Source organism: Muscardinus avellanarius, assembly GCF_963383645.1.
Source record: "Muscardinus avellanarius genome assembly, chromosome: 7".
Classification (NCBI taxonomy): Eukaryota; Metazoa; Chordata; class Mammalia; order Rodentia; family Gliridae; genus Muscardinus; species Muscardinus avellanarius.
The window spans coordinates 106,267,040-106,294,765 of record NC_137793.1 but is presented as its reverse complement, the minus strand read 5'-3'; the positions used below and the strand labels follow the sequence as shown (position 1 = coordinate 106,294,765).

The following is a 27,726-nucleotide window of genomic DNA, read 5'->3' as shown; positions in this document are numbered from 1 at the left end:
AGTTACGTCTGCAGGAAACTCCAGGACACGATGTGCCTTTTCCCACAGGTATTGTTTCCAGTGAAGGGACTTTCCAGAGCTGAAAGCACAGACTTTGGAGGCAGAAGTGTGCGTGTGTGTGCGTGTGTGTGTGCGTGTGCATGTGTGTGTGCGTGTGTGCGTGTGCATGTGTGTGTGCGTGTGTGTGTGTGTGCATGTGTGTGTTGTGTGTGTCTATGTGTCTATGTTTTACTGGAGGTTGAACCCAGAGGCATTCTACCTCTGAGCTACACCCCTGCCCCCTCTGTCATCTTTTGTTTGTTTTGAAAGGTGGTCTTGCGCTGGGCACGGTGGACACGCTTGCCATCCCAGCATTTGGGAGGCTGAGACTGAGCTACTTAGTGAGGCCCGTTGCAACTCAGTGAGACCCTGTTTCAAAATAAAGAATAAAAAAGTTGGGCTGGGGATATAGCTCGGAGGTAGAACGCCCCTGGGTTCCATCCCCAGTACTGAAAACAAAAACAAAAACAAAAACCAATAAAAGAAAAAAAAAAACAAAACCTTGGTCTTTCCAGGTTGCTGAGAGAGTCTCACTAAATGGCCGAGCCTGGTCTTGATCTGCCAGTCTCCTGTCTCGGCCTCCCACATACTGGATTACAGGCGTGCACCACTGCACGAGGCCGAGGACTCGAATTTGACAGACTCTCATCCCATTAGTAGAATAACTCTCTCAGCTCCAGTGGCTGCAGATCATATAAACCTATTCAAACTGGCCGGCACACCGGGAGAGAAGCTATGTGAAGGCAGGAGTCCCAATAGCAAGGGACCTGAGGAATCAAAACCGAGGTTGGAGTGGCTTTCCCCAGGAGGTGGGGGCGTGGCTACAGCACGAAGCTCACCGTCAGGCCAACACGTCAGGACTCCAACCTTCCAGAAGAAAGGACTGCTCTCTGCCAGCGTTACGTACCTAAATAAATAAATGACTCGCGGGGCGATTGTGATTGGCCTGAGTTGGGTCATGTGCTTCCTGTTGTGCTAATCACCCGTGACCATCAGGACAAGTTCCCAAGGTTGACCCAGAGTAGCAGAGTCCAGGCAAGAACTAGGTGGCACATTCAAAACGGTTTCACGGAGGAGAATTCAGCCATGGACCGTCTTAGAGGTTTAGTGAGAACGGAGGCCAGTAAGGGATGGGAAGGGGTCTGGACACGGGCAGCCATGATGCCGCCACTCTCTGAAAGGTAGAAGGAGCCCAGGAAGATCTGGTACCGGGAAGAGCCGTGACTGTGAAGGAGGGTGGTCCTTGCAGTGAGGCGGGTGGGGAACTGAAGCCCCGACCTCTCCCTCCTGCAGCTCTCTGATCTTTGGCAAGGGTGCTCATCCCAGTGGCCAGACACAACCTGAAGCTAAGGACAAGGGTGCCCTGAGGTGCAGTCTGAAGAGTACAGGCCCCTGGGGCACTGGACAGGACAAAGAAAGCCAGGGGCTGGATCTGGTGGCTAACAGAGAGACTAACCAGTTCATACTTTGGGTGGTGGTTGGGGGTGTGGTGGCTCACACCTGTAATTCCAGTACTTGGGAGGCTGAGACAGCAGGATAGCAGGTTTGAGGACAGCCTCAGCAAGTAGTGAGACTCTCACCAACCTAGTGAGACTCTGTTTCAAAATAAAAGAGGGCTGCAGGTGGAGCTTGGAGGTAGAATGCCCCTGGTTTCAATCTCCAGTGCAAAAAAAAAAAAAAAAATTGGTACTTCTTGCAGGGCATAGTGGTATACCCCTATAATCCCAGTATTTGAGAGGCTGAGACAGGAGGATTGCAGGTTTGAGGCCAGCATGTGAGATGCTATTCAAAAACCAAAAAAAAAAAATTAAAATGAACTGGGGGTGTAGGTCAAAGGTAGAGCACCCCTAGGTTCAATCCCCAGTGCCACCACCAAAAACAAAAACAAAATTAGTACGTCGTGTGTGTGTGTGTTTTGCTGTTGACTGAACCCAGTAGCATTCTATCTCTGAACTACACCCCCAGCCAATTTTTTTATTCTCTATTTTGAAACAGGGTCTCTCACTAAGTTGCAGAGGGCCTCACTAAGTGGCTGAAGCTGTCCTCGAACCTATGATCCTCCTGTCTCAGCTCTCAAGTACTGGGATTACAAGTGTGCTCCACCACGCCTGGCAAAAATTGGCACTTCTTAACAGAAGCACATTTTGGAGTAAGGTGGAATAATTGTCCAAACTACGAGGGAGGCTGTTATTGTTGTTTTGTTTTTGTTACTAGGGATTGAACCCTGGGGCATTCTACCTGAAAGCTACACCCTCACCCCTATTTTATTTTTATTTTTTAATAGGATCTCACTAGGTTGATGAAAATCTCACTACTTGCTGAGGCTGACCTTGAAACTGTGATCTCCTATCTCAGCCTCCCAAGTACTGAGATTATAAGTATGTGCCACCATGCCCAGCTATTTTTTGAATTTTCTTTCATTCTTTCTTTCTTTCTTTCTTTCTTTCTTTCTTTCTTTTCTTTTCTTTCTTTTTTTCTTTTTTCTTTTTTTGGTGGTGCTAGGGTTCCTAGAAACTCTTCTACCTCTGGGCTACACTCCCAGACCTATTTTTATACTTTTTTTTTTTTTTTAACCAGAGCCTCTTAAGCCAGCGCGGCTGGCTTCGAACCTGCGCGATCCTCCTGTCTCTGCCTCCCAAGCGCGGGGATTACAGGCGTGCGCCACCACGCCTGGCTATTTTTTGAATTTTCAAACAGGGTCTCACTAAATTACTGAGGGCCTTGCCAAGTTGCTCAGTCTCTCCTGGTACCTGTGAATCTCCTGTTTCAGCCTCCCGAGTACCAGGATTATGGGCATGTACCACCAAGCTTGGCCTTCTAACTCTGTTGTTTGGCAGGAGAAAAGGTTCCTACTATCAGTAAAGGGTGGAGACTCACAGATGCTAGACCAGCAAAGCAATGAATGTTCTTCAGTGGAACATCCAGGGTGATAATGCCTACCTCTCAGAAATTGATATGAAACAATGCATATGAAAACCCTTCTTAAACTGCGGGGCTCTGTTCACATATTAAATGTCATCACTGCCTGACTGAAGACTGTCTGACGGCTTAGGATCTGCTTGAAATCGAAGGCCAGCTTGGGCCAGCAGTTAGTGACTGAGACCTGGAGGCCAAGGCTGAGCAAGTGTGAAGAGCCCCGCTGGCCTGAATGTGTTGTAGCCTGTGCCTGGCCCGGTGCTCTTGGAGAGCGCAGGACTGTGGGTCAGGAACCTCCAGCAGTTCCTAGGAATCAAGACTTGAGGATTAGTCCTCACCCTGCTGATTCCGTGTGGTGTGAGGAGCTCTCTGGAGAAACGAGGGAACCTGGGTTGTGTGGGAGGCTGCGAAAGTTGGAGCCCCCCCTCCCCCAAGCCTCTCTCCTCTCTCTTGATCATCAGCGTTCTAATGGGGTCTCAGTCTTTTGGTGAAAACCCATGCCTGAACTGGGTGTGATGGTTCATGCCTGTAATCCTAGTGCTTGGGGAGCAGAGACAGGAGGATTGCAGGTTCAAGGCTAGTCTCAGCAACTTAGCCAGATCCTGTTTCAAAAGAAAAAGGGTGGAGATGCAGCTCAGAGATAGAAGGCCCCTCGAGTTCAATAGCCAGTACCACAAAAACAGTAATAACAATGACAAAAACAACACAGCAAACCTCATTCCTAGGAAAGGACTGACTTACAGGCACTGCCAATAAGCAGTTCCTCCTGGTAGCATTTATATTTTAATTTTAATGTTGGCAAGCCCTTTTCTACAACTGTCATACCTCACCTCAGGAAAGACAAGGAAGGTATTGTTGAGGTGAAGAAGACTCCTCCCATCAGGAGCCGCAGGTGATGAGGTGGGGAGAGGAGGTGGGTCCTGGAGGTGAGCACAGAGCAGCCTCTGGTGGCCTCCACCTGGCTCTGGGACCAGCCTCAGCCGGAAACTTTAAGGACAGCAGCAGCTGGAAAATGAAGAGCAGTCACCAGGACGCAAGTCACAAACGCGTTCCTCGGCACTGCGGGGCCCTTCTGTAATGTGACTTTCTGTAGCCCTTTCGGGGGCACAACTGTGACCTAATCTACCGCTTATTTTTGTACCTGATGAATTGCCCAAGTGCACAAGGCGCTTTGAGGCCAAAGCTGAGCTGAGATGGCTGGGTCAGTGACTAGTAATAAGCACTGAATTGAGATCAAAGAATACAGAGTTCTACTCTCCAGTCTCTTGCTGGATTACTTATCAGAGACAGTCCCTCACACATTTTGTGGCTTAGTTTCCCTTCACGCAGAAAAAGCCTTTCAAAGGTTAACAGTTTGTGTTAACCTTTGGTTGTAACCATGTAACGTGTTGGGATTGCCCAACACATTTTCCAGATATTCAAAGCTATCAGAGGACAGAGCATAGCTCAACTCCACCCTTTCCATTACCCAGCACATGGCCCTAGGCGGAAGTACACAGTAAATAGATAAGTGTGTCCTAAGCCAGGCAGGGTGGCGCACGCCTGTAATCCCAGTACGTGGGAGGCAGACACAGGACAGCTCAAGGTCAGCCTCAGTGACTTAGCAAGACCCTATTTAAGAATGAAAAATATAAAAAGTTGGGCTATAGCTCAGAGATAGGCTGACCCTGAGTTCAATCCCAGTACCACTAATAATAGTAATAGTAGTGATAATACTGAAGAAGAGGAAGGAGGAAGAGGAGGAAGAAGATAACAACAGAGGAGGTTTGCTGTCTGTGGACCTGGGTTCTGGGTAACTCCTGTGGTTACACGTTTCCTGCAATGAAGAAAATTAGTTGGGAAACCCAGTTGCTGCATTTTAGTATCAAATGCTCAATATCCAAGATACTTCTATTTAACTTCAGTCTCTTCTTCCTAGAGCCCCCACGGGTCAGAACAAATCACAAGGAAACTTTCCCAGGGATTACAACTCTCTTCTGCCGAGCTCATGGCTTTTACCCCCCAGAAATTTCCATGACGTGGATGAAAAATGGGGAAGAGATTGTCCAAGAAGTGGATTATGGAGCTGTTCTTCCCAACGGGGACGGAACCTATCAGACGTGGGTGTCGGTGGAGGTGGAGGCGGATCCTCAGAGGAGCGACCTCTACACCTGCCATGTGGAGCACTGTGGGGTCCACATGGTCCTTCAGGATCCCCGGGGTAAGGGCTGGCTGTCTGGGGAGTGAGGAGGAGGAGCAGGAGGAGCAGGAAGCCACACTGCCAGCCAGGGAGTGGAGGGTAGACTACTGCCCCTCCCAGTGTGCCTGAGGATGGGTCTTTTAAATTCTCACATTACTTGGTCCCAGGGCTCTTTTATACTGTTACAAATTATTGAGGACCCCAGAGAGCTTTTATTTATGAATTACGCCTATTGCTATTTACTATCTTACAAATTAAAAATTTTAAATTAAACATAAAGCTGGGTATGGTGGTGCACACTTGTATGTACTTTGGAAGCTGAGACTGGAGGATTGTAGGTTCACAGCCAGCTTCAGCAACTTAGTGAGACCTTGTTTCAAAATAAAAAGCAAAATAGGGCTGGGGTATAGCACAGCGGTAGAATGCCCCTGAGTTTAATCCCTAGGACTACCCTCCCCACAATAAAAAGAAGAAGAAAGAAAAAAGGAAAGAAGGCAAAATGGTGTTGGGTTTGATCGCAGGGACAGATCCTAAAAGTTACCATGGAAGGGAAGGCCAACTCCTGTGAGAACATTCCTAACTTTTTTCCAGAAGCAGAAGCCTTTGTTCTGGTGATGAAAGCCATCTCTGGGACCACTGTCCTCGGCATTGTCATGGTTGTGGCTGGCCTTCTGGCCTGGAGAAGAAGGTCCCAAGGTGAGAGGCCTTAGGATGGATTTCAGGGAGTGTGTGTGTGTGTGTGTGTGTGTGTGTGTGTGTGTGCTCTGCAGCTCCTAAGAGTATCATCTTCTCTATCTGCCACTCTAGAGACCCACTTAGAAATGGGCCAACCCTAGTGTTGGGATCACAGGAGGACCTAGGACAAAACTGTCACCACAGAGGGAACAGACTAGGGACCATGCTTGCAAGGAGAGTGGCCCATTCTTCTAGGTAGACGATACAGTGATCTTTTTCCAAATTAAGTCCTAATTATTAGTTCCTGCCGACTGCTGGCGGAATGTTGCCCTTTCTTTCAAAACTATAGTTATCCCAGTTGGACAATCATTTTTCTATCCCAGTCATATGAAAGCTCTGTTTCTTCTGAATTCATTTTTCAAAATGTGAACTGTTGAGCCAGGTATGGTAGTACACGCTTGTAATCCCAGCATCTGGGAAGCTGAGACAGGAGAATCACGGTTCACGGACAGCCGCAGCTACTTAGTGAGGTCTCATCAACTCAGTGAGACCCTGTTTCAAAATAAAGAATAAAAAATAGGGCTGGGAGTGTAGCTCAAAGGTAGAATGCCCCTGGGTTCCATACCCAGTGCCATAAAAAAGTGAATTGTTTAAGCACCTTTGGAAAATGGGGTAAGGACGAGGAAAAGGAGGAAAAGAAGATAGATAGAAGCCTGGATGTAGGGTGCACACCTGTAACCCCAGTACTTGAGAGGATAAGACAGAAAGATCACAGGTTTGCAGCCAGCCTCCGCAACTTAGAGGGAACCTGATTAAAAAATAATAATAATAATAAAATGGGTCTAGGAGTGTAGTTCAGAGGTAGAATGCCCCTGGGCTCAATCCCCAGTACAAAAAAAGATATATAGGAAAATTACTTTTTTATTAAATATGCATGAAATACTGCCTACCAAGCACTGTCCTGGGAGAGAACAATGAAAGACAGAAATGACCTCTGTTGTCACAGAAATAACAGTGTATCTTGTAAGGTCATTTCTTACCTCTGGTTTTACCAATTGCTTAAGCTGATCACAGCAAATATTGATCAGATCTTTATCATGGCTTAGAACCCGGGAGGGAGGGAGAAGCTTGTCTTTCCTTCACAGCCACAGATTTGAACCCAATTCAGGGGATGTTGTACAAATCATGTTATGAGATCCTAGTAAAGCCAACCTCTCTACTAGAAAATCAACTCTGACTTAGTGGGGCGTTAATATTTCCTTTGCAGAATCAGGTGCGGTTGTGCACCCTGTAATCCCAGTACTTGGGAGGCTGTGACAGGAGATCAAAGGTTTGAGGTCAGTGCTGGGTAATTTAGCAAGTGCCTGTTTCAAAATATAAAACAGCAAAATAGGGCTGAGGTGGCGCTCAGAGATAGAATGCCGCCGGGTTCAATTCCCAGTGCTACGTGCAGGCGCGCGCACGTGCGCACACACACACACACACACACACACACACACTCCTTTATAAATGAAGTATAGCATTAATCCTAATAAATAATAATTGCTGAAAAAAATAACAATTATATACGTCTCTGCGGAATGACACAGACTGAGTGCCTGCTTCTTATCTTGAGGCCTTTGTGAATCTGAGTTAAAATTTGTCGAGTACTAAGATAATCTTGACAAAGCAGGCTAAAACTGTCGATGCTTGCTTCTCAGATTTTGCTGATCATCACGTACTTTATTTTTGAGCTGTGTTGAAACGTATATGAGTCTGACTAAGAACTTCTTTTCCTTTCAGAGCAAACCGGAGTCGTCTACCTTCCTACACAGATGGATGATTGCAGACCTTCTTCCTAGGAGGGGTAGTTTCCTCCATCTCTCTTGCTCTAAAGTCCAGGGGTGGAAGCTTGTGACCGTGCCCACAACCTGCTTGTGGATTACAGGATTGAGCGTCCATGGCAGAAAGATAGGAACCACTAAATTTTCCTTCCTTCCTTCCTTCCTTCCTTCCTTCCTTCCTTCCTTCTTTCCTTCCTTCCATCTTTTCTTCCTTCCTGGGCTGGGGTTTGAACCTAGGGGTATTCTACCTCCAAGTGACACCCTCAGCCCAGTTTTATTTTTTAATTTTGAAACTGGGTGTCACTAAGTTGCTGGGAGCCTCACTAAGCTGCTGAGGCTGGCTTCAAACCTGCAATCCTCCTGTCTCAGCTTCCCAAGTACTGGGATTTCAGGCATGTGCCACCACACCTGGATCCAAAACCATTAGATTTTCTTTGCTCTCTGACTCCAGGGGGCTTTCATGATTCAACCTCTTTTTAATGGACTTCTTTTTCACACTTGGCTGTAAGCACAGCTGGTCTCTTAACACAACTCTACCCTATGTCCTGTTTCTCAGTGGAGATTTATGAGGAGATTAGAGGATCTCCAAGCTGGAAGGAACCATCTCATTCAGGGCAAGAAATTCTTTTACAATCCCTTAGATGTGAACCCCAGCCTCTACTTGAACACCACACGAAGGGCACCACAATGTATCCCAAGTGGTCTTTCTTGCTCATCTTCTTTCACGGGAATGTTTATTATGCAAGAACTTTGAATATCCTGGGCACTATGACTGTGACCCTACAAGTAGGGTTGGGTCGTCTCTGGAGGGCAACAAGAAAGTGCTTCCAGCAGCTTGTGAATGGCCCAGCCATTCCACACACATCCTGCCCCCTGCTCTTCATGACCACTTTGTCTGGTAGTATGGAGTCCTGGAAGTAAGCTTGCTTGAATCTGTGGAGGTGGTTTCACTCTTTCTGTCTTTTGCCGGACATTAAGACCAACAATTAATCAGACATGTTATCACCTCCAGCGAAACTACAGAGACCTAGACCCAGTTGCAGTGTTTGAATGTAAAAATGATAGTATGCATATGTCTCAGAAGGTTTAATTCTTGTGTGTATATATGGTTCTAGGGATCAAACTCAGGGCCTTGTACACGCTGGGTGAGCACTCTACTGCTGAACTACACTCTAAGCCCCAGGAGTTTCAGCTCTAATTTCTATCTTTCCTATGTGTCTGTTTTGTTGTTGTTTGTTTGCTTTTTTTGTTTTGCTATTGAGGATTGAACCCAGGGGCATTCTACCTCTCAGCTATACTCCCAGCCCTATTTTTCTTTATTTTGAAACAGGGTCTCACTAAGTTACTGAGACTGGGCCCAAACTTGCGATCCTCCTGTCTCAGCCTCCCAAGTACTGGGATCACTAGCGTGTGCCACCACACCTGGCTTATTTTTTTATATTGAAACAGGGTCTTGCTAAGTTGCTGAGATTTTCACCAAATTGTTGAGGCTGGCCACAAACCTGTGATCCTCTAGTCCCAGCCTCCCAAGAACTGGGAATACAGATGTGTGCCACCATACCTACTTTATACTGGCTAATACTGTCCTGACTCACCTTCATACATGTACACCCAAGTAAAAGAAAGCCCCTTCACAAGAATCAACATCCCATTGGTCCTCCTTACTCTTCCCACCCCAAGGGTCTCACCTTATTTACCTCACGTCCTTGACTCTGTCTGACTGTACATGCCAGCGCTGATATTTACTCGAGTGCCCCAACCCTGACAACTAGTTTTGAGATGCACCTTGGGTTTCATCTCTTTTCTCCCCTGCCCGTGACTGTGACATTCAGCGCCATAACCTGAAGGCAAGATGCCCTCTGTGTGTCTACGATTCACCCTCCAGCCTCTAAGATTCTATCTGCTGGGCTCACTGTCCCGCCCCTCCAATCCTCGGAGTAATAGACACATCTCTCTTTTTGAGTTTCACAGGAGTACGGTTGTGTTTGCTTTTAGGGTTGCCATGGGTGATTTCCATACCACCATTTAAGCGGTATAGCACCGTAAAGAGACTGTGTACAAGGTTATTTCTGGAATGGTTTCTTAACAATCAGAATAGTCAGGATGTAATATATTTGGGGCTGGGCACTTAAAGTGCGGCAGGTGCTATATCTATGTAGATGCATGCTATTCTTATCAGAGCGGGGTGTATGAAAGCTTCTTTGTGCTCCCAGGGCCTTGTCCTACACGGAACACAAAATAACCCCAAAGCACATGAACTGGGGGAGGCAAAAGCAGAAACGTTTGCACTTGTAGCAGTTCTTTTTCTCCCTGGGGGATTTTTAATATAAGAAGTCATAAAGAGGTGATTTTTTTAAATAGCTAAGATTTATGTTGTGGGTGTACAGCTCAGTGGTAGAGCGCTTGCCTATTATGCGTAAGGCCCTAGATTCGATCCTCAGCACTGTAAAAAAAACAAACAAAAAAATTTAAAATTTTGAACCTTCATTTTACTGTTGGTGGTTCAAAATTCTATTACTTCTTAATAATTTTAAATTTCTTACCATTTTCTCATTTCATGTTTGTTGGTTACAGATGCTTAGTAATTGGAATCTATGAAATATTTTGATGTCATAAGTTAAACATTAAAAACTCATCAGCACAATTCTGTCTGGCTTTGGACTATCTTTACTGAACATTTTGGATCAAGAACACTAGATAAGAACCTTTTCAACTCTGTCTTTTTTGGGGGGGTTCTGGGAATTGAGCCCAGGGGCAGTCTACCTCCACGCGACACCCCCACTCCTATTTTATTTTTATTTTTATTTTTGGAAACAGGGTCTCTCTAGGTTGATGAGGGTCACTACTTGCTGAGACTGTCCTCGAACCTGCGATCCTCCTGTCTCGGCCCCCGAAGTACTGGGATTGCAAGCATGTGCCACCACACCCAGATTTTTTGTTAATTCTAGTACATGTATTATATATTGCTCTTAATATGTATCTTCCGTGTTTCTCTAGGTCAGGAATTGGAGCAGGGCTTGGGAGACAGTGCTGGCTGGTGGCCTTTGATGGGGCTGGAGGCGAGTGATGTGGGACCTGCCCTCATCTCTCCCCATGCCGGGGTTCTCTGTGTGGGTTCCTTTGGGCTTCCTTATAATCTTGGGCCTCAGGGAGCGGGCTGCTTGCATGCTCACCAGTCTCCCCCAGGGAGAGTCTCCTAAGAGCGCACAGCATTTCTATGATCTAGCTTTCTAGACTTAAAGGTCACATAGTGTGGCTTTTCTTTTTTCTTTTTCTTTTTCTTTTTCTTTTCTTTTCTTTTTTTTATTTTTGGTGGTACTGGGGTTCCTGGAAGCCCTTCTACCTCCGGGCTACACTCCCAGACCTATTTTTACATTTTTATTTGGAAACAGGGTCTCCTAAGCCAGCGCGCACGGCTGGCTTCGAACCTGCGCGATCCTCCTGTCTCCGCCTCCCAAGCGCGGGGATTACAAGCGTGCGCCACCACGCCCGGTATGACTTTTCTTTTTTATTTCTTTTTTCTTTCTTGTGCTGAAGTTTAAACCCAGGGGGCATTCTACCTCTGAGCTACACCCCCAGTCTTGTTTTATTTTTTATTTTGCAACAGAGCCTCGCTAGGTTGCTGAGGGCCACCGTAAGCTGGCCTTGAACCTGCAATCCTCCTGTCTCTACCTTCCAAGAACTAGGATTGCAGGCGTGCGTCACCATGCCTGGCACAGACTGTCACCTTTGCTGTATTCTAATTGTTCGAGGGAATTACAAAACCCTGCTCAGGTTCAAGGGAAGGGGACGTAGACTTCAACCTCAATGGGCAATTGTCAAAGTCACTTGGTAAGAAGTGCACGTACACAGGAGTTCCTGTGTGCCCGGTGCTCCTCTCCAGAGCCGAGCATCTGACACCCCCATCTCGGATTCTCAGTAAGAAGGTCAAAGGTCACCAGAAAGTCAAAGGTCACCAGAGGGGAGATGCTGATGCTTCTCAGTGGGTAAATATGAACTCAGGCCCTGGGATGTAGGATTTGTGGAAAGACTCAAGAAGAAGCTGGAATGGCGGTTGCAGGGAAGTGCACGGAGCGCCCATGCACACAGTGACCTTCTTCAGCAAGTTTCCTCCCTCCCCCACCCCCGCTGGGCTGGCTGAGTATAACCACTGCATAAGTGCCTTTGCCATGGGGGAAGATAAAAGCCGTGTGTGCCACGACGTGTGTTTGTTGTAGATCCTGTTGGATCGCAGCTCTGAGCTCTGCCCATCCACTCTGCTTCTCACGTGTAAACTGAGGACACCACGGAGGACATTCGTGGTGGCCGGCGGAGCAGAGAGTGGATTCTGACCCTATTAGGCCTCTTGGTGGGGGACCCTTGTACATAGCACAACCTCACATGGCAGTTCTAGTTAAACCCGTAGAAAATAGAGAGAAGCCGGGCATGGTGGTGCACACCTATGATCCCAGTACTTGGAAGGCTGAGACGGGAGGGTTGTAGGTTTGAGGCCAGCCTCAACTATGTGGCAAGAAAAACAGTGTAAGAATCTCTGAATTTTGTCCTTGTCCTTAGAATGTTGGGGGGGGTGGAATGTTTGAGATCCTTCATCTCACACACACTTTGATAACGTGATAAAATTCATTAAATAAAGAATATAAATGCTGCCGAACCATTGAAGAATCTAGTGGCATCTGTGAACTGCTCCTAGGGCAGCTCCCTGGTCGGCTCTTTCCCCTCCATGACTTCAGCTGTAAGATGACACTGTTCCTTTGCACCAGGACAGGGAGACTAGCTCATGAAAACACTGTACTGTTCATTCAAGAAGTATTTACTGAGTTTCTACTATGTACAAGCTATCATGCAAACAGGCTGTGTAGTATTACGTAAAAATTTTAAAAATAGATTGCCATAAATAAACACTGTGATGGGATTATATAATACCTTTTAGGTAATTTTAACTGATTGGATAAACTAACTCTTCGGGGCTCTAGTTCTACCAGTTGCAATGAATTAACTTGTCCTTTTTTTCCTTACCATTATACTTTCTGCTAAATGCACAGGTTTGTGTGTGGTACTGGAGACCGAATCCAGGAGCATTCTGCCTCTGAGCTACACCCCTAGCCCTTTCCATTTTTTGTTTTGAAACAGGGTCTCACTAAATTGCAGAAGGCCTAAGTAGCTGAAGCTGGCCTTGAACCTGTGATCCTCCTGTCTCAGCCTCCCAAGTACTGGGATTACAAGTGTGCGCCACCATGCTCAGCTTAAATCACCGTATTTTCTTAAAGGCCATAAGAAGAGACGTTGAGAAAATGAGTCCTCAGCCGTCTCGGGGGGTCCAAATATCTGTACATTCACTATCGTCATTATTCCTAAGGCCATGGGGGCAGTGATATAATCTGGGTTTTCCTTTCTGCCTTCTTTTGGGTATTTGGTGAAAGTTCTTAAAATATAGATGTCATCAGTTCTTTTGTGTGGTGCTAGGGATTGAACCCAAGGTCATTCTGCCTCTGAGCTACACCCTCAGCCCAATTTTTTATTCTTTATTTTGAAATAGGATCTCACTAAGTTACAGAAGGCCTTACTAAGTAGCTGAGGCTGGCCACAACCCCAGATCCTCCTGTCTCAGCCTCCCAAGTACTGGGATTACAAGCGTGCACCACCACCAAGCAGTGCTAATGGATGAGCCTACCGGGGAGGGTTGTGACAGGGCTTTTCTCAGGAGAGTCCGTCCTGCCTGATCTTTCCTGTCCCCTTCTTTCCGCTCAGTGTTAGTGGAGAGAAGGAGATAGATGCAGGGCTTCTGCACTGTCCCTTGGCCGGCATGGGGAGAGATTGTTTGGGGCTGATTGCTGAGCCGCAGTTGGAGTTTGGGTTGGCCGGAGCCCCTGGCAGGGCGGCAGCCACAGGGGCCAGAGGTGGGAAGGACTGAGGAGACACAGGACATCTGAAGGACGACCTGGCCCGTAGAAAATACGAGAAGAGAGGAGGCTCCAGGCAGTGAGAGGAAGCCACACAGTGGAAAAAGAAGTGAAACCCAGGGAGAGATGAGACCTGCAAGCCCAGGCTGAAGCAGGCTCTGTGTGTGTATGTGTGTGTGTGTGTGTGTGTGTGTGTGTGTGTGTGTGTGTGTGTTACTGGGGATTGAACCCAGGGGTATTCAACCTCTAAGCCACACCCCCTCAGCCCTATTTTTATTTTTTTACTTTGAAATTTTTATTAGGGTCTAATAATTTTTTATTAGGGTCTCACTAAGTGGCTGGCGCTGCCCATGGACCTGCAATCTCCAAGCACAGGGATGACCTCCACACCTGGCTTTTCTTCCTTTTTTGAAGTGTCAGAGCAGATCCCAAGGTTACTTGAGTGGAGTTAAAGCTCTCTATTTTTTTTCCATGAGCAACATGACAGTAACATAAATAGAGAATGTCTGGAACACTGAGGAAATGTGCTCCAAGAGATGACAATTCCAGGGAAATTTGAAGGGCTGGGGTAATAAAAATGAAAACATTTGGAGTCCCATCAGCTGTGGAAACACAAACCTCTCCTATACTTTTAAGTACCTGAGAGCTTGCACTCTCCGGATTACTCACAAAACAGCTACAAATGTGCAATCTGTTGCCAGACCAGACATGACCCTAGATATGGGCTGCCTTCACCTTCCTGTTAAAAAAACGGAATTAGTCATTAATCCCTGGAGAGGAAAGGCAGTCTGCTCTTGTTCAATCTTGACCTTTGCCACTGAAATTAAGGTCAAATTCCCAAGATTCATAAACCAGCTCTACTTCACAACTTGAAATCAGCCTACAGGGATGACCTGCCTTTCTAGAGACCAGTGATGACTTTTTTTTTTTTTTTTTGTATTGGGATTTGAACTCAGGAGCATCCTACCTCCAAGCTACACTTCCAGTCCTTCTTATTATTTATTTATTTATTTATTTTTATTTTATTTGCGGGTCTGGGGATGGAACCCAGGAGCATTTGACCTCCAAGCTACACCCCCTGCCCTATTTTTTATTTTTATTTTTATTTATTTTTATTTTTATTTTTATATTTTTTTTATTTTTTATTTTTTGGTGGTACTGGGGTTCCTGGAAGCCCTTCTACCTCTGGGCTACACTCCCAGACCTATTTTTACATTTTTATTTGGAAACAGGGTCTCCTAAGCCAGCGCACACGGCTGGCTTCGAACCTGTGTGATCCTCCTGTCTCTGCCTCCCAAACGCAGGGATTACAAGCGTGCGCCACCACGCCCGGCCTCCTATTTTTTATTATTTATTTTGAAACAGGGTCTCACTAAGTTGCGGAGGACCTCTCTAAGTAGCTGAGGCTGGCTGCGAACCGCGATCATAAGGTCTCAGCCTTTCGAATGCTGGGATTACAAGAGTGCGCCACCACACCTGGCCCTTAGTTTTTATTTTGAAAAGGCATATCACTAGGTTGTTGAGGCTGGCTTCAAACCTGTGATCCTCTTGTCTCAGCCTCCCAAGTACGGGGATTACATCAATGATGCCATTTTCAAATACAGATTCCTGCCACGAGAAATTATTAGTTTCTCTGTGTGGTTTATAGTATATACTGCATTTTCATTAAAGCAGCAAATTTTGTCTAATCCAAATTCTTATTAATAATCTGCCACAGGTACTGATATTCTAATTAGGCTCTTCTGGCCTTCATTAGTTAATCAGCCATTCATAGAATGTATGTTACATGGTGTCTGGCACTTGGAGAGCACTTGATAAGGATGCATATTAACTAAATGAGTTGTAGCACCTATTAGAAGCCAGACTATATGAGCAGTAGGGCCCAACTTTATTTATACATACAAATCTCTTTATATATAAATACATATTAAGGATATACATACATACATACATACATACATATATATATATGCTAGGATTGACCCAAGGGCATTCTACCTCCAAGCTATACCCCCAGCCCTATTTTTATTTATTTATTCATTTAGTTTTTGGTACTGAGGATTGATCCCAGAGGTATTCTACCTCTGAGCTGCACCCCCAGCCTTATATTCTTCCTCTTCCTCCTCTTCCTTCTCCTCCTCCTCCTCCTCCTCCTCCTCCTCCTCCTCCTCCTTCTTCTTCTTCTTTTGCAGGTCTGGGGATGGAACCCAGGGGCATTGTACCTCCGAGCTACACCCCCTGCCCTATACAGGGTCTCACTAAGTTGCAGAGGGCCTCACTAAGTAGCTGAGGCTGTCCACAAATTGTGATCCTCCTGTCTCACCCTCCCGAATGCTGGGATTACAAGCGTGTGCCATCACGCCTGGCGTTATTTTTCATTTTGACGCAGAGTCTCACAAAGTTGCTGAGGCTGGCCGTAAACCTGCCACCCCCGGTCTCAGTCTTTCAGGCACGCACCGCCACACTCTCGATGATATCTGGAAAGCTAGCAAGTGCAAAAGTGACCCAGACATAGGCTGAGAAGTATATTGAGCTCACATTCGAGAAAAAAAAAATCTATAATGCATTTCTATAAACTAGTCCCTGGGCTTTATATTAACAAAAGGAATAGGGGGGGGGGGTGCAGAGCCGAGCTCTGCCTCGGCCCTGCAGCAGCTGGGCTGGGCTTCCAAGACCAACAGGCAGCTGTGCCGGTGACAGCCAGGAATCCAGAGACGTTCTGCAAGACAGGGAGTTCTAATCCTCTAATTTCCCTTTGTCCCTGTCCCCCAACGGCCTGATCCTCAGAAAAAACTCTCTTGCTGGACTCCTTAATACTTTTCTGGCTCTGCTGCCTGACTCTCGGCTACTCTATTCATCTGTTTCTGCACAGCCTGTCTCTCTAGCTAGGCCATGGGCCTCGTAAGGGAGCAGTTGAATTCCATTTCCTTCACTTAGTATCCTGGTGATACGAAGCTATTTAACTTCTCCAAGCCTCAGTTTTAGCAAAACAGGGCCCGTGGCTACCTGTCTCGCAGCACTCATGGGGCGAACTCAAAGACTCTGTGTATGAGTGTGAGTGAGTGTGAGTGTGTGTGTGAGTGTGTGTGTGTGTGTGGTGACACAGGGCACAACACTTGTGTCCCTTCCTAAGTGTATTCCCAGAGACCGCTGTCTGTGTCTGCTAAAGTCCCAGCCACCGGTGACTGAGCGCTCCCTATGAACCCGGAACTTCATGTATATCATCAGCAGATAGTCTATCCCCATCTTGTTGAATGTCAGGTGTTCTTGACAACATCACATGGCGCCATGGCTTGGCTACGGCTTGTTACTCACGCGTTGGATGTTTGGTCCCAGAAAGCCGGGAGGTAGTGGGGAACCTTTAAGAGCTGGGGCCCAGTGGAGGTTCTCTCAGGAGGAATTAAGGTCTTTGTGGTAGGGTGATGGTCAGCTCTGGAGAGAGGGTTGCCACGAGAACCTGAGCCTGGCCCCAGCCTGCCAGGTTTGGGAATGGGATTTCTTGCTCCTACACGTGCAACCACCATGACACTATGAAGTCCTCACCAGAGCCAAGCCGATGTCAACATCATGCCCTTGAAGCTCTAGGGCTAAATCAACCTTTTCAAAAGTATCCTACCTTTGCTGGGCGTGGTGGCGCACGCTTGTAATCCCCGCGCTTGGGAGGCAGAGACAGGAGGATCACGCAGGTTCGAAGCCAGCCGCGCACGCTGGCTTAGGAGACCCTGTTTCCAAATATAAAATGTAAAAATAGGTCTGGGAGTGTAGCCCAGAGGTAGAAGGGCTTCCAGGAACCCCAGTACCACCAAAAAACAAAACAAAACAAAACCAAAAATATCCCACCTTAGCTATTTCGTTATAGTTACAACAAATGAACGGATACACATACTTAATAAGCGGCAGGGGTGTGAACCAAACCCAGTTTTCACTCCATATTTCACTGTGCTCCTTCCAGTACACCATCCTAGCTGCATACAGAATGCGCTAAATAGATATTTGACCACAGTTATGAGGCCTCATCCACTCAAAACTATGCTCTATAGTGAACCCTGGGAAGAAAGGAAGTCAGACATCTTTGCAATGAATCAGAAAATTAACAGAGTCCCCTGTAAAATTGTGAAGAGAAGTCTGAATCTTTTTGCTGATGTGACTCACATGCTAAACAGGCCTAGAGGGCCAAATGAACTCACTACACATTTCAGTGAAATGTCAATGGGGCTTATGGATAAGATTCATTGCGTGTCAGTTCTTGGCAGATGGAGATAGCTGGTACACTGAGGGAAAATTAAACGTGTCTCACCTTGCAAACAGACTCGCCCCGGGTAGATGCACGGGTGCAGAGAACTGTAGACCTGCGGGGCCATCAGCCCGTGTGTAGCCTCTATAGTTCAATTTTCTCAGTTAACAGATGTGAAAACTTGAGGCTTGCAGAGAGTAAAATGATCTGCCAAAAGAAACCCCGGAACCAACTATGAACTTCACATTTTGGCCTAAATATTTGCAGCATCATTAGTCGTTGGGGAAACACTAGGATCATAACGAGGTATCACTACACATCTATGAGAACAGCTAAATTAAAAAAAAAATAGTGACTCTACCAAAGGCGGACAAGAATGTGGAGAAATTGTACCTCTCATACATTGCTGGTGGGAATGTAAGATGGGATAGCTGCTCCAGAAACAGTTTGGTCATTTTTTTAAAAATTCAATACAAGCTGGTCATAGTGGTACATGTCTGTAATCTTAGTACCTGAGGCTTTGATGGGAGGTTCTCAAGTTTGAGGACAGCCTCGGCAATGTAGCGAGACTCTTAGCAACCTAGTGAGACCCTGTGTTAAAACAAAAAAATTAAAAGGGCTAGGGCAGTATCTCAGAGGTAGAATGCCCCTGGCTTCAATCCCCAGTGCCACAACAAACAAACTCAATATACACTTACCCAGAGAAATATATGTTTACCTTAGAAAAAGGAAAATGGATGTCTATGTAAGGATCTGAACATAGATGTCCACAGCAAGCTGGGCGTGGTGATGCTTGTAATCGCAGCATTTGGGAGGCTGAGACAGGAGGATCTCGGTTCATGGACAGCCTCAGCTACTTAGCAAGGCCCCTGGCAACTCGGTGAGACCCTGTTTCAAATTAAAGGATAAAAAATAGGGCTGGGAGTGTAGCTCGGAGTTAGAATGCCCCTGGGATCCATCCTCAGTATCACAAAAATAAATAAACAAACAAATAAATAAATATTCACAGCAGCTTTTTGTAATATCCCCAAACTATGAAAATGTTCCATGATGGTTAAATGCTTAAACAATAGTACATCTATGCCCTGGAATATTACTCAGCAGTAAAGAGGCATGAACAATTTATAATGCAACAATTTAGGTGAATCTCAAGGCTATTATGCTAAGTGAAAGAAGCCATTCTCAAAGGACATGTACTATATAACTCCACTGATTTAACATTCTTCAAATGACAAAATTATAGCAATGAGAAACAGATTAGTGGTTGCCAGGATTAGGAATAGGATTAGGAATAGGATTAGGAATAGGATTAGGAATAGGATTAGGATTAGGGTAAAGGAGACAATAAAAGGACAGCAGGAGAAAGATCTTTGCTGTGATATAACAGTCCTGAATCTTGATTGCAGTGGTGGGCATACAAGTCTACAAATATGACAGAATGGCAGAGAACTCTACACACATACTGTGTGTAGTATCGATGTCTTGGTTTTGATGTTGTACTATAATTATGTAAGATGTAACCTTGGAAGAAACTTGGTCAAAGGTACATGGGACCTCTCTCTACCATCTTTGCATCTTCTTGTGAATCTATAATTATTTCCTTTTATTTTTTGTGGTACTGGGGACGGAACCCAGGGGCATTCTACCTCTGAACTACATCCCCAGCCCTATGTTTTATTCTTTATTTTGAAACAGGATCTCACCAAGTTGCAAAGGGCCTCACTAAGTAGCTGAGGCTGGCTGCGAACCACTCTCCTCCTGTCTCAGCCTTCCAAATGCTGGGATTACAAGTGTGCGCCACCAGGCCTGGCTTATAATTATTTCAAAATAAATTATTTCATAGTAGAAGGGCAATGAAGTAGAAGCAACTCATATCTAGCATCATATTTGTAATTATCTGATTTAACCAAACACATGAAACTTGTTACTACAGGATGTTCCATATTAATATTAACCAAATAATGAACCGACTGATAATTCTAGCTTGTTAAAGTGATCTGTGCCTGTTATTATAGCTACTTAAGCACTCTTTTAAAAAGTTCCACTTAGATTGCAGTCAGTACACCATAAATTAAGACACTTAAGAGGACCTATTAACAGTGGAATAATCTGAAAAGTTTGTATTATTAGAATTTGGTAAGCTCATTCTATAATATTAAGTGTCACTTGTTTGAGGAATTTGGGGAGTATTTCTCTGGTTTAAAAATCCCATAGAAGCCAGGTGTGATGGCACACACTTGTAATCCCAGTACTTGGGAGGCTGAGACGGGAGGATGCAGGTTCACAGTCAGCCTCAGCTACTTAGTGAGGCCCTCTGCAACTTAGTGAGACTGTTTCAAAATGAACAAAGAAAAGGGATGGGAGTACAGCTCAGAGGTGAAAGGCTCCTGGGTTCAATCCCCAGTCACACACACACACACACACACACACACACACACACACACGACAAAGCCTGAATCTACTGTCTTTCATCATCTGAAGATGTCACCACCCAAGCGCCCACGGTCTACCTTTGTGGCTGACATTTTCATCACCAGCCAGTGAGTAGCTCGACATGACGATCGCTTAGTCCTTGAGTAGCTTAGCGACGTGGACTCCTCGCCTCCCTTTTGCACAGGCAGGATGGCTGCCACTTAGAACTGATTATGCTTCAGCTCTGTTCATTTCTTGGAGGGCTGCTGGTGAAGGCACCTTCCGTCTCCAGGTAACTGCCAGTCCAGGGCTGTCTTCGTGTGGCGTAAATGGTATGACGAACGCTTCCTGCCCAGCGGGACCACAGCAACCAACGCAAGGAACACACTCCAGTGAGCTGCAGGTTTGCCTGGGAGCAGTTCCTCATGGAACTTGTTCACATATTTCTTTGGCCACGATGGCCGGAATTTGAACTCTGCTTGTCATATCTTTAAAACCTACCCCTGGTCCACCTTGTCCACAAAAGCTATTTTGTGTGTGTGTGTGTGTGTGTGGTACTGGGGATTGAACCCAGGAGTATTCCATCATTGAGTACATCTCTCTCTCTCTCCCTCTCTCTCTCTCTCTCTCTCTCTCTCTCTCTGTATGTGTGTGTGTGTGTGTGTGTGTGTGTGTGTGTGTGTGTGTATATATATATATATATATATATATATATATATATATAATTTTTATTTTTTATGGTACTGGGGATTGAACCCAGGGGCATTTTACCTCTGAGCTACACCCCAGTCCTATATTTCTATATTTTATTCTTTATTTTGAAACAGGGTCTCACTAGGTTGCAGAGGGTCTCCCTAAATTGCTGAGGCTGGCCTTGAACCCGCAATCTTCCAGTCGCAGCCTCCCAAGTGCTGGCATTACAGGCGTGCACCATCACACCTGGCTAGATCTGACTCTTCATTCAGTGCTCTTTGAACTATCTGCTGCCATCTCTCAACTATTCAAAGCAACAAATATCTGAGGGGTAGGTAGGATTCCCCTGAAGAGATAGAGGTTGAAAGATGGCTCCTACCTTGAATCATTTTATAATCTAGTGAGGAAGGATACACAAACAGAAAATTGTAGACACACATGCAAAAAATAAGGTGCCCGAGAAACCTAAGAGGTCATGAACTGCAGCTTGAAGGACTGGCAGGCAGCTTTGGCATAAAGGTGGTACCTTAACAGCGGGCCCCCCCTTTTCCTTTGGGGGAGTGGCAATGTAGGTGTGGTGAAGGGGGGCAGTCCGTGTTGTTGGTGGCAGAGGCCATTTCCAGCACCTCTGGCCGGTGGTCACAATGCTGGCTGCTCACTTTCTGTGGGTGCTTACAGGAGGGAGGAGGAAGCCTGATAATGCCCAGACCAACCACAGGTATTCTGAGCAGGGCAAAAAAGAACCCAGCTAAGTATTTCAGACAAATTTAAAATCTTATCTTTTCTTAATCGAAAATGTTCCTGAACAAGGGCTTTTGAGCCAAGAATCTTAGTTTGCATTTCTAGTCAATACAACTTGATTTTGTAAACCAGTCTCTAGAAGTGCTCAGGATATTAAGTGGCAGTGGACTGTGAGAACAAGTCAGTAGAATTAATGTGTTAATGAGGTACCAGCACAGCTTTGCTCTGGATTAACACATTCAGGAGCCCACCAATTTACTGCCCTTTCTTATACCTCCCAGGCATTTTCTGTGTTCAGAACTCGGTAAAGCTGCTGGCCTATGTAAATCTCAGCTCTCCTACACTTTTTATAGTTATTTTTGTGGGGCTTAAGAAACAGGGATATTAAATTTATTTTATTTTTGTGGTGCTAGGGATTGAACCCAGGGGGCATTCTACCTCCAAACTACACCCCCGGCCCTTTTTTATTTTTATTTTGAAAAAGGGTCTCACTAAGGCTGGGCATGGTAGTGCATGCTTGTAGCATTTGGGAGGCTGAGACAGGAGGATTGCGCAGGTTCAAAGCCAGCCTCAGCTACTTAGTGAGGCCCCTTGCAACTCAGTGAGACCCTGTTTCTAAAGAATAAAAAATAGGGCTGGAGGTGCTGCTCAGAGTTCCATCCCCAGTACCACAAAAAAGAAAGAAAGAAAGAAAGAAAGAAAGAAAGAAAGAAAGAAAGAAAGAAAATGGGTCTCCTAGATTGATGAGAATCTCACTACTTGCTGAGGCTGTCCTTAAACTTGTGATCCTCCTGTCTCAGCCTCCCAAGTACTGAGATTACAGACACGTACTTCCATGCCTGGCTTGAGAAACTGAATTTTAAAGGACAGCCTTAAAAGCTGGGCATGGTGGTGCACACCTGTAATCCCAGTACTTGGGAGGCTGAGACAGGAGGATCGCAGGTTCGAGCACAGCCTCAGCAAGTAGTGAGACTTTCATCAACCTAGTGAGACCATTTCCAAATAAGAAATAAGATCAGGCCGGGGGTATAGCTTGAAAGTAGAATGCCTTTGAGTTTAATCCCTAATGCCACACACACACACACACACACACACACACACACACACACAGCTGCACGACAAACCCTGGGCCGAGCTATCTCTTTGCTAGTTGAATGTTGGTGATGTATATGTACTACCATGTATTTATTTAGCACTGCCTGGCCCTTCATGAATTTACACCCCACTGGGGCCAGAGCAAGAGCCGTGCTCACTGAGCCGCAAGTATTCTATTTTGTCTACTGTCCTTTCTCCCTAATTAAGACCCCCGGAGCCTTCAGAGTCCTTGCCAAAGTAAAACGAATATAAGCCTCCCTGGATCTGAACAGCTAAGAGCTGAGTCAGCCACAGACACCTGCAAAGGAGGTGACTTTGAAATATCCCGTCACACCTCCATTCCTCCCGCCTGTCATTAAGAGTTCTTTCAAACAGGGCATGGTGCCTGCCTGTAATCCCAGTACATGGGAGGCTGAGTTAGGAGGATCATAGGTTCAAGGCCAGCCTCAGCAATAGAGAGAGCCCCTCAGCAACTTAGCAAGAAGCTGTCTCCAAATAAAAATGGCTGGGGTGTAGCTCAGAGGTAGAAAGCCCCGGGCTAAGAGAGAGAGGGAGGGAGACAGAGGGAGGGAGAGAGAGGGAGGGAGAGGGAGGGAGGGAGAGGGAGGGAGAGAGAGGGAGAGAAAGACAGAGAGGGAGGGAGGGAGAGAGAGGGAGGGAGAGAGGGGGAGAGAGAAAGGGAGAGAGGGAGAGGGAGGGAGGGAGAGGGAGAGAAAGACAGAGAGGGAGGGAGGGAGAGAGGGAGAGAGAGAAAGGGAGAGAGGGGGAGAGAGAAAGGGAGAGAGGGAGAGGGAGGGAGGGAGAGGGAGAGAGAGATGGAGGGAGGGAGAGAGAGGGAGGGAGAGAGGGAGAGATGGAGGGAAAAAGGAAGGGAGAGAGAGAGGGAAAGGGAGAGAGAGGGAGGGAGAGAGGAAGAGAGGGAGGGAGGGAGGGAAAGGGAGGGAGGGAGGGAGGGAGGGAGAGGGAGGGAGGGAGGGAGGGAGGGAGGGAGAGGGAGGGAGGGAGGGAGGGAGGGAGGGAAAGGGAGAGAGGGGGAGGGAGAGAGGGAGGGAGAGGGAGAGAACTTCCAAATATCCCTTCTCAGCATGAGGTTTTCTCTTCTTTACCATGTTTCAGAGAACAAGGCTGGGAAAGACAATGTCGTAAGACGCTTCATATTGGCCTCATTACATACTGCTCTTCCGTTCTCTTTCCTGGAAAGCTCTTCCTCAAAGGAGAATAACAACAGCGTTTTCCCCTCTAAGTCATCACTTCCACAAACACATGCTGAGTGTAACCCTGTGCTTGTCCACAGTACTGGGTGCTGAGGCCATACTCAAGAGGCAAGTCTTGCTCCAACATTGAAGTTAATCACTTTCAATTCCATAGGCCATTTTATTGTAGACTGTGGAGAGAACAGGAGATGACGTATGGGCATCTGAAATGCCTTCCTCTTCCTACTGTCCATCCTTCTGCCCATTTGTCTGTAGTCGGTCCATCCATCTATCCACCCACCCACTCACCCAACACCCTAAGAGCCCTTCCAACACTTCTGTGCATGAGAATAAGACCTGGCCTCTGCCCTCGGGAAGTCCCAGTCCCAGGGACGCAGCCCCATGACCAGGCCACGAACTGGAATGTTGCGAGGGTGGAGGCGCGAGCATGATGCGGAGACACCAAGTCTGTAGTTCCCAGCAGCTGAGGCTGGTTGTGAGTTAATTCATGAAACAGATTTTTTTTTTTTTTTTTTTTTTTTTTTTTTTTTGCCAACCGTTTTAATTCCCTTTGGGTATATTTTCAGGGAAATTTAAAAACAGCAAAATCCAGAATCCAATTTGATACGGGCAATCTTTTAATCCATCAGGCACATCTTGGTCCCAGTGTTTCCCCCACCTCCCTCGGGCACCTTCAGGTCCTGCCTGCCTTGCCCAGCGAGCTGCAGGTCGGCTCCCTTTGTTCAGCTCCTGCCTGCATTCCCTGCCCACTCACTCACGACAGGAGACATTTCAGGGCCCCAGAGAGCCTGGCCGCCAGAGCACGCTGCCTGCTGCCCGCGTGTGGGGATGCGAGGCTGAGGACACAGAGGAGACAAGAGGAAGGGGGGGAATGGCAGCAGAGGAAAAGGAGAAAGGGAAATGAGAGAGAAAGAAGCGGAGGCGGAGGATAAAAGGAGAAGAGAAGGCAACTCCAGCTGCAGCGGGAGCTCTGGGAACTGGTGCTGAGCGACGGCTCAGGGAATCCATTTATTAAAGGGCCGGGGAAGCTGGGTCCTGCCAAATCTGGGGGTGAGCCTGGTGGGTATACCAGATGACCTGCTCACTCAGAGCCACGTCTCAAAGGGCGATCTGGCTTCAGAGGGACGGACTGGGGGTGTGGCGGGGGAAGAACGCCCTCCCAACTTCTATCATGGGTTGCTTTTGAAAATTATTATTTTGGAGTGCAAGCTGTTTCCTGTCTTTAAAGCCTATTATCTATTTCCCTTCCAGGTGGAGCCTGGGCTGGCTGCTAATTTAATCCCCTGGGTTTCCCCTCTGCCTCTGAGATCTCACAGACATGCAGGCTTCATAAAGAGGGCACCTTTGTACCCCCTCCCCTGAAGGCCCCGCCACCCTGGCAGCAGAGAGGGGCTATTTTGGGAAACAGCGGCTGAGTAGGGAGGGTTGTTAATTGTTTGTCAAACCCTTCCAGTGGAGTCAGATCTCAGGGAAAAAAGGGAAAAGGAGCAAAGCTGTAGCCTTCCCTCCGGTCTATTTCACTCTCTCCCATCTGTGACAGGGCGGGGAACGGCGTCTTTCTCTCCACAGGCACAGGCGCTGGCATTCTTTTATTCTTTTCAAATAATAAGCCCAATTCTTCTACCCAATTAGAAACACATAAACAAACACACTACCAGCCCAGAAACCAATCAAAATCATTGGAAAGTCGGTTATAAGCCTCCAAAACACAACAAAAACAACCACACATAAAAATACCCTGTCGTAACCGAAAAGAGACAGCCTGGGAGCCTCTCTGCCATCCGCTCTGACCGCAGCATCCATCCAAACCACTGGGTCCCCACTGACTAAGCAGACCCCAGGCTCCGACGTCACCCCGCTGACACACACACTCTGACACACGTGAAAACAATCCTACCCAGGAGCACATTCATGGTGACACACACACTCCTCGGCCACAGGGACAATCTCAAAATCAAACAGAAAATGACCAGAATGAGGAGCGGCCACTGCAGATGGACTCTGACCTCAAGGGCCCCACGTGACTCTGAAACTTTCTAAGCATTAGGTCAGCTTGGGAAGGGGGTTGGACCAAAACATTCCACTTCTTAAAAGGGCAGCGCCACCCACCATATAACAGTTCTTTCTTTCTTGACCAATTTTTCTATGATGAATGTCTAGTCCTGCTTGCTTTTAAGGGACAATGGGATTTCTGTTTGTTTGTTGTAACAATCTATGTTTTCAGAGAATACTAAAAGGAATTCTCACTGGGCGTGGTGGTGCATGCCTGTAATCCTGGCATTCGGGAGGCTGAGACCAGAGGATCCTGTTTTATGGACAGCCTCAGCTACTTAGTGAGGCCCTCTGCAACTTAGTGAGACCCTGTTTCAAAATAAAGAATAAAAATAGGAAAACAGGGCAGGGGGTGTAGCTTGGAGGTCAAATGCCTCTGGGTTCCATCCCCAGATCCGCAAAAAAAAAAAAAAAAAAGGAATTCTTTTTGTGTATGCACGCGTGGTGTATGTATATATGTGTGTTTGGTACTGGGGATTGAACCCAGGGCTCTCTACCTGTGAGCTACACTCCCAGCCCTTTATTATTATTATTATTATTATTATTATTATTATTATTATTATTTTTGAAACAGGATCTCTCTAACTCCCACACGCTGTCCTTGAACCTGCAATCTTCCTGTCTCAGTCTCCCAAGTACTGGGATAATGGGTCTGCGCCACTATGCCTGGCTGAATTCTTTCTTATGAATAGAACAATCCGAGTCGGAGAACTTTGAAGGTGAACTTGGCCAAGAGGAGGATTGAGAGAGAGCTCTGCCTATTTTACAATGCTTTCTTTTTTTTTCCTCAAAAGAACTCAGGTTGCCTTATAAACATAGGTTTACTAATCCACACACTCCCTCCCGGCTAGACAGCGGATCTGAAACTTCCTTTTATGCCTGGAGAAGTGACTATATAAGTACTTCCTCAGAATCTGCTTAGTCAAAATGAGCACAAGGTGGAAATGGCGTGGGTTTTTGAACCGAATGAACATTTATGTTAGAACTGAGATCAGCTGTGCAGATCTCTAAACTGGACTCGGCTGGTGACTTGAACATGTTCCATTAGTGACAGCAGTAAAAATGGAGGCGGGCATGTCAGACTTCCTTACTGGGTGAAGGATATATTGGTTGCCACTAGATGAGGTGCTGGTACCTAGTAGTGTTTTCAGTACACCACTAACTCACAATCAAGAAGAGAGAAGGCAAGCCATTTCGTTCTCAGTAATAAAACCATACACTTGTGAACGCCGTGGCAGGAAAAGCAACCATCTAAAACCAACTTATTTTATATAGAAAATAGTTCTTACAGGGAAATGGTATAACATGGAATCATGTTATGAGGTAGAACAAAAAAATGTAAATCTGTGGTGATAGTTTGGTTAATTTCGTGGTGTTTTCTTTTTTACCCTCTAGCTGGCTGTTTGCATATTTTACTTGTTCATCCTCTGATACACACAGGGCAAGATTCAGGGTGCTGAGTACACCCTGGGGTCAAGATACAAAAAAGCCCAACCCAGCATCTTCCAGCTCCTCATAATGACCCTGGGAAATAAGAAAGAGACCCACAAAAAGATGATGACATGTGAGTGAATAAAAGCAAAACAGAAATTTAGGAAGTATCCCAAGATGGCAAGTGGTATTGTGGTTTTACGTAATAAATGACTGTTAGGTTATGAGTGTGTGTGTGTGTGTGTGTGCGTGTGTGTGTGTGTGTGTGTGTGTGTGTGTGTGTGTGCACATGCAGGCACACACACAAGGAAACAGGCTAAAC

General features: G+C 46.3%; 1 protein-coding gene across 1 annotated transcript in view; it reads left to right on the top strand.

Annotated features, from left to right (window-relative positions):
• The window catches only part of LOC308265171 (major histocompatibility complex class I-related gene protein), a gene marked incomplete at its 3' end in the record, with an annotated part of 38,947 nt that overhangs the window by 2,975 nt on the left and 8,246 nt on the right, over window positions 1-27,726 (top strand). The window contains exons 3-5 of the mRNA XM_080698763.1: window positions 4,961-5,155; window positions 5,726-5,830; window positions 20,471-20,570. Of these exons, the coding sequence (XP_080554889.1) occupies window positions 4,961-5,155; window positions 5,726-5,830; window positions 20,471-20,570 (400 nt within the window). The remainder of the gene's footprint in view (window positions 1-4,960; window positions 5,156-5,725; window positions 5,831-20,470; window positions 20,571-27,726) is intronic.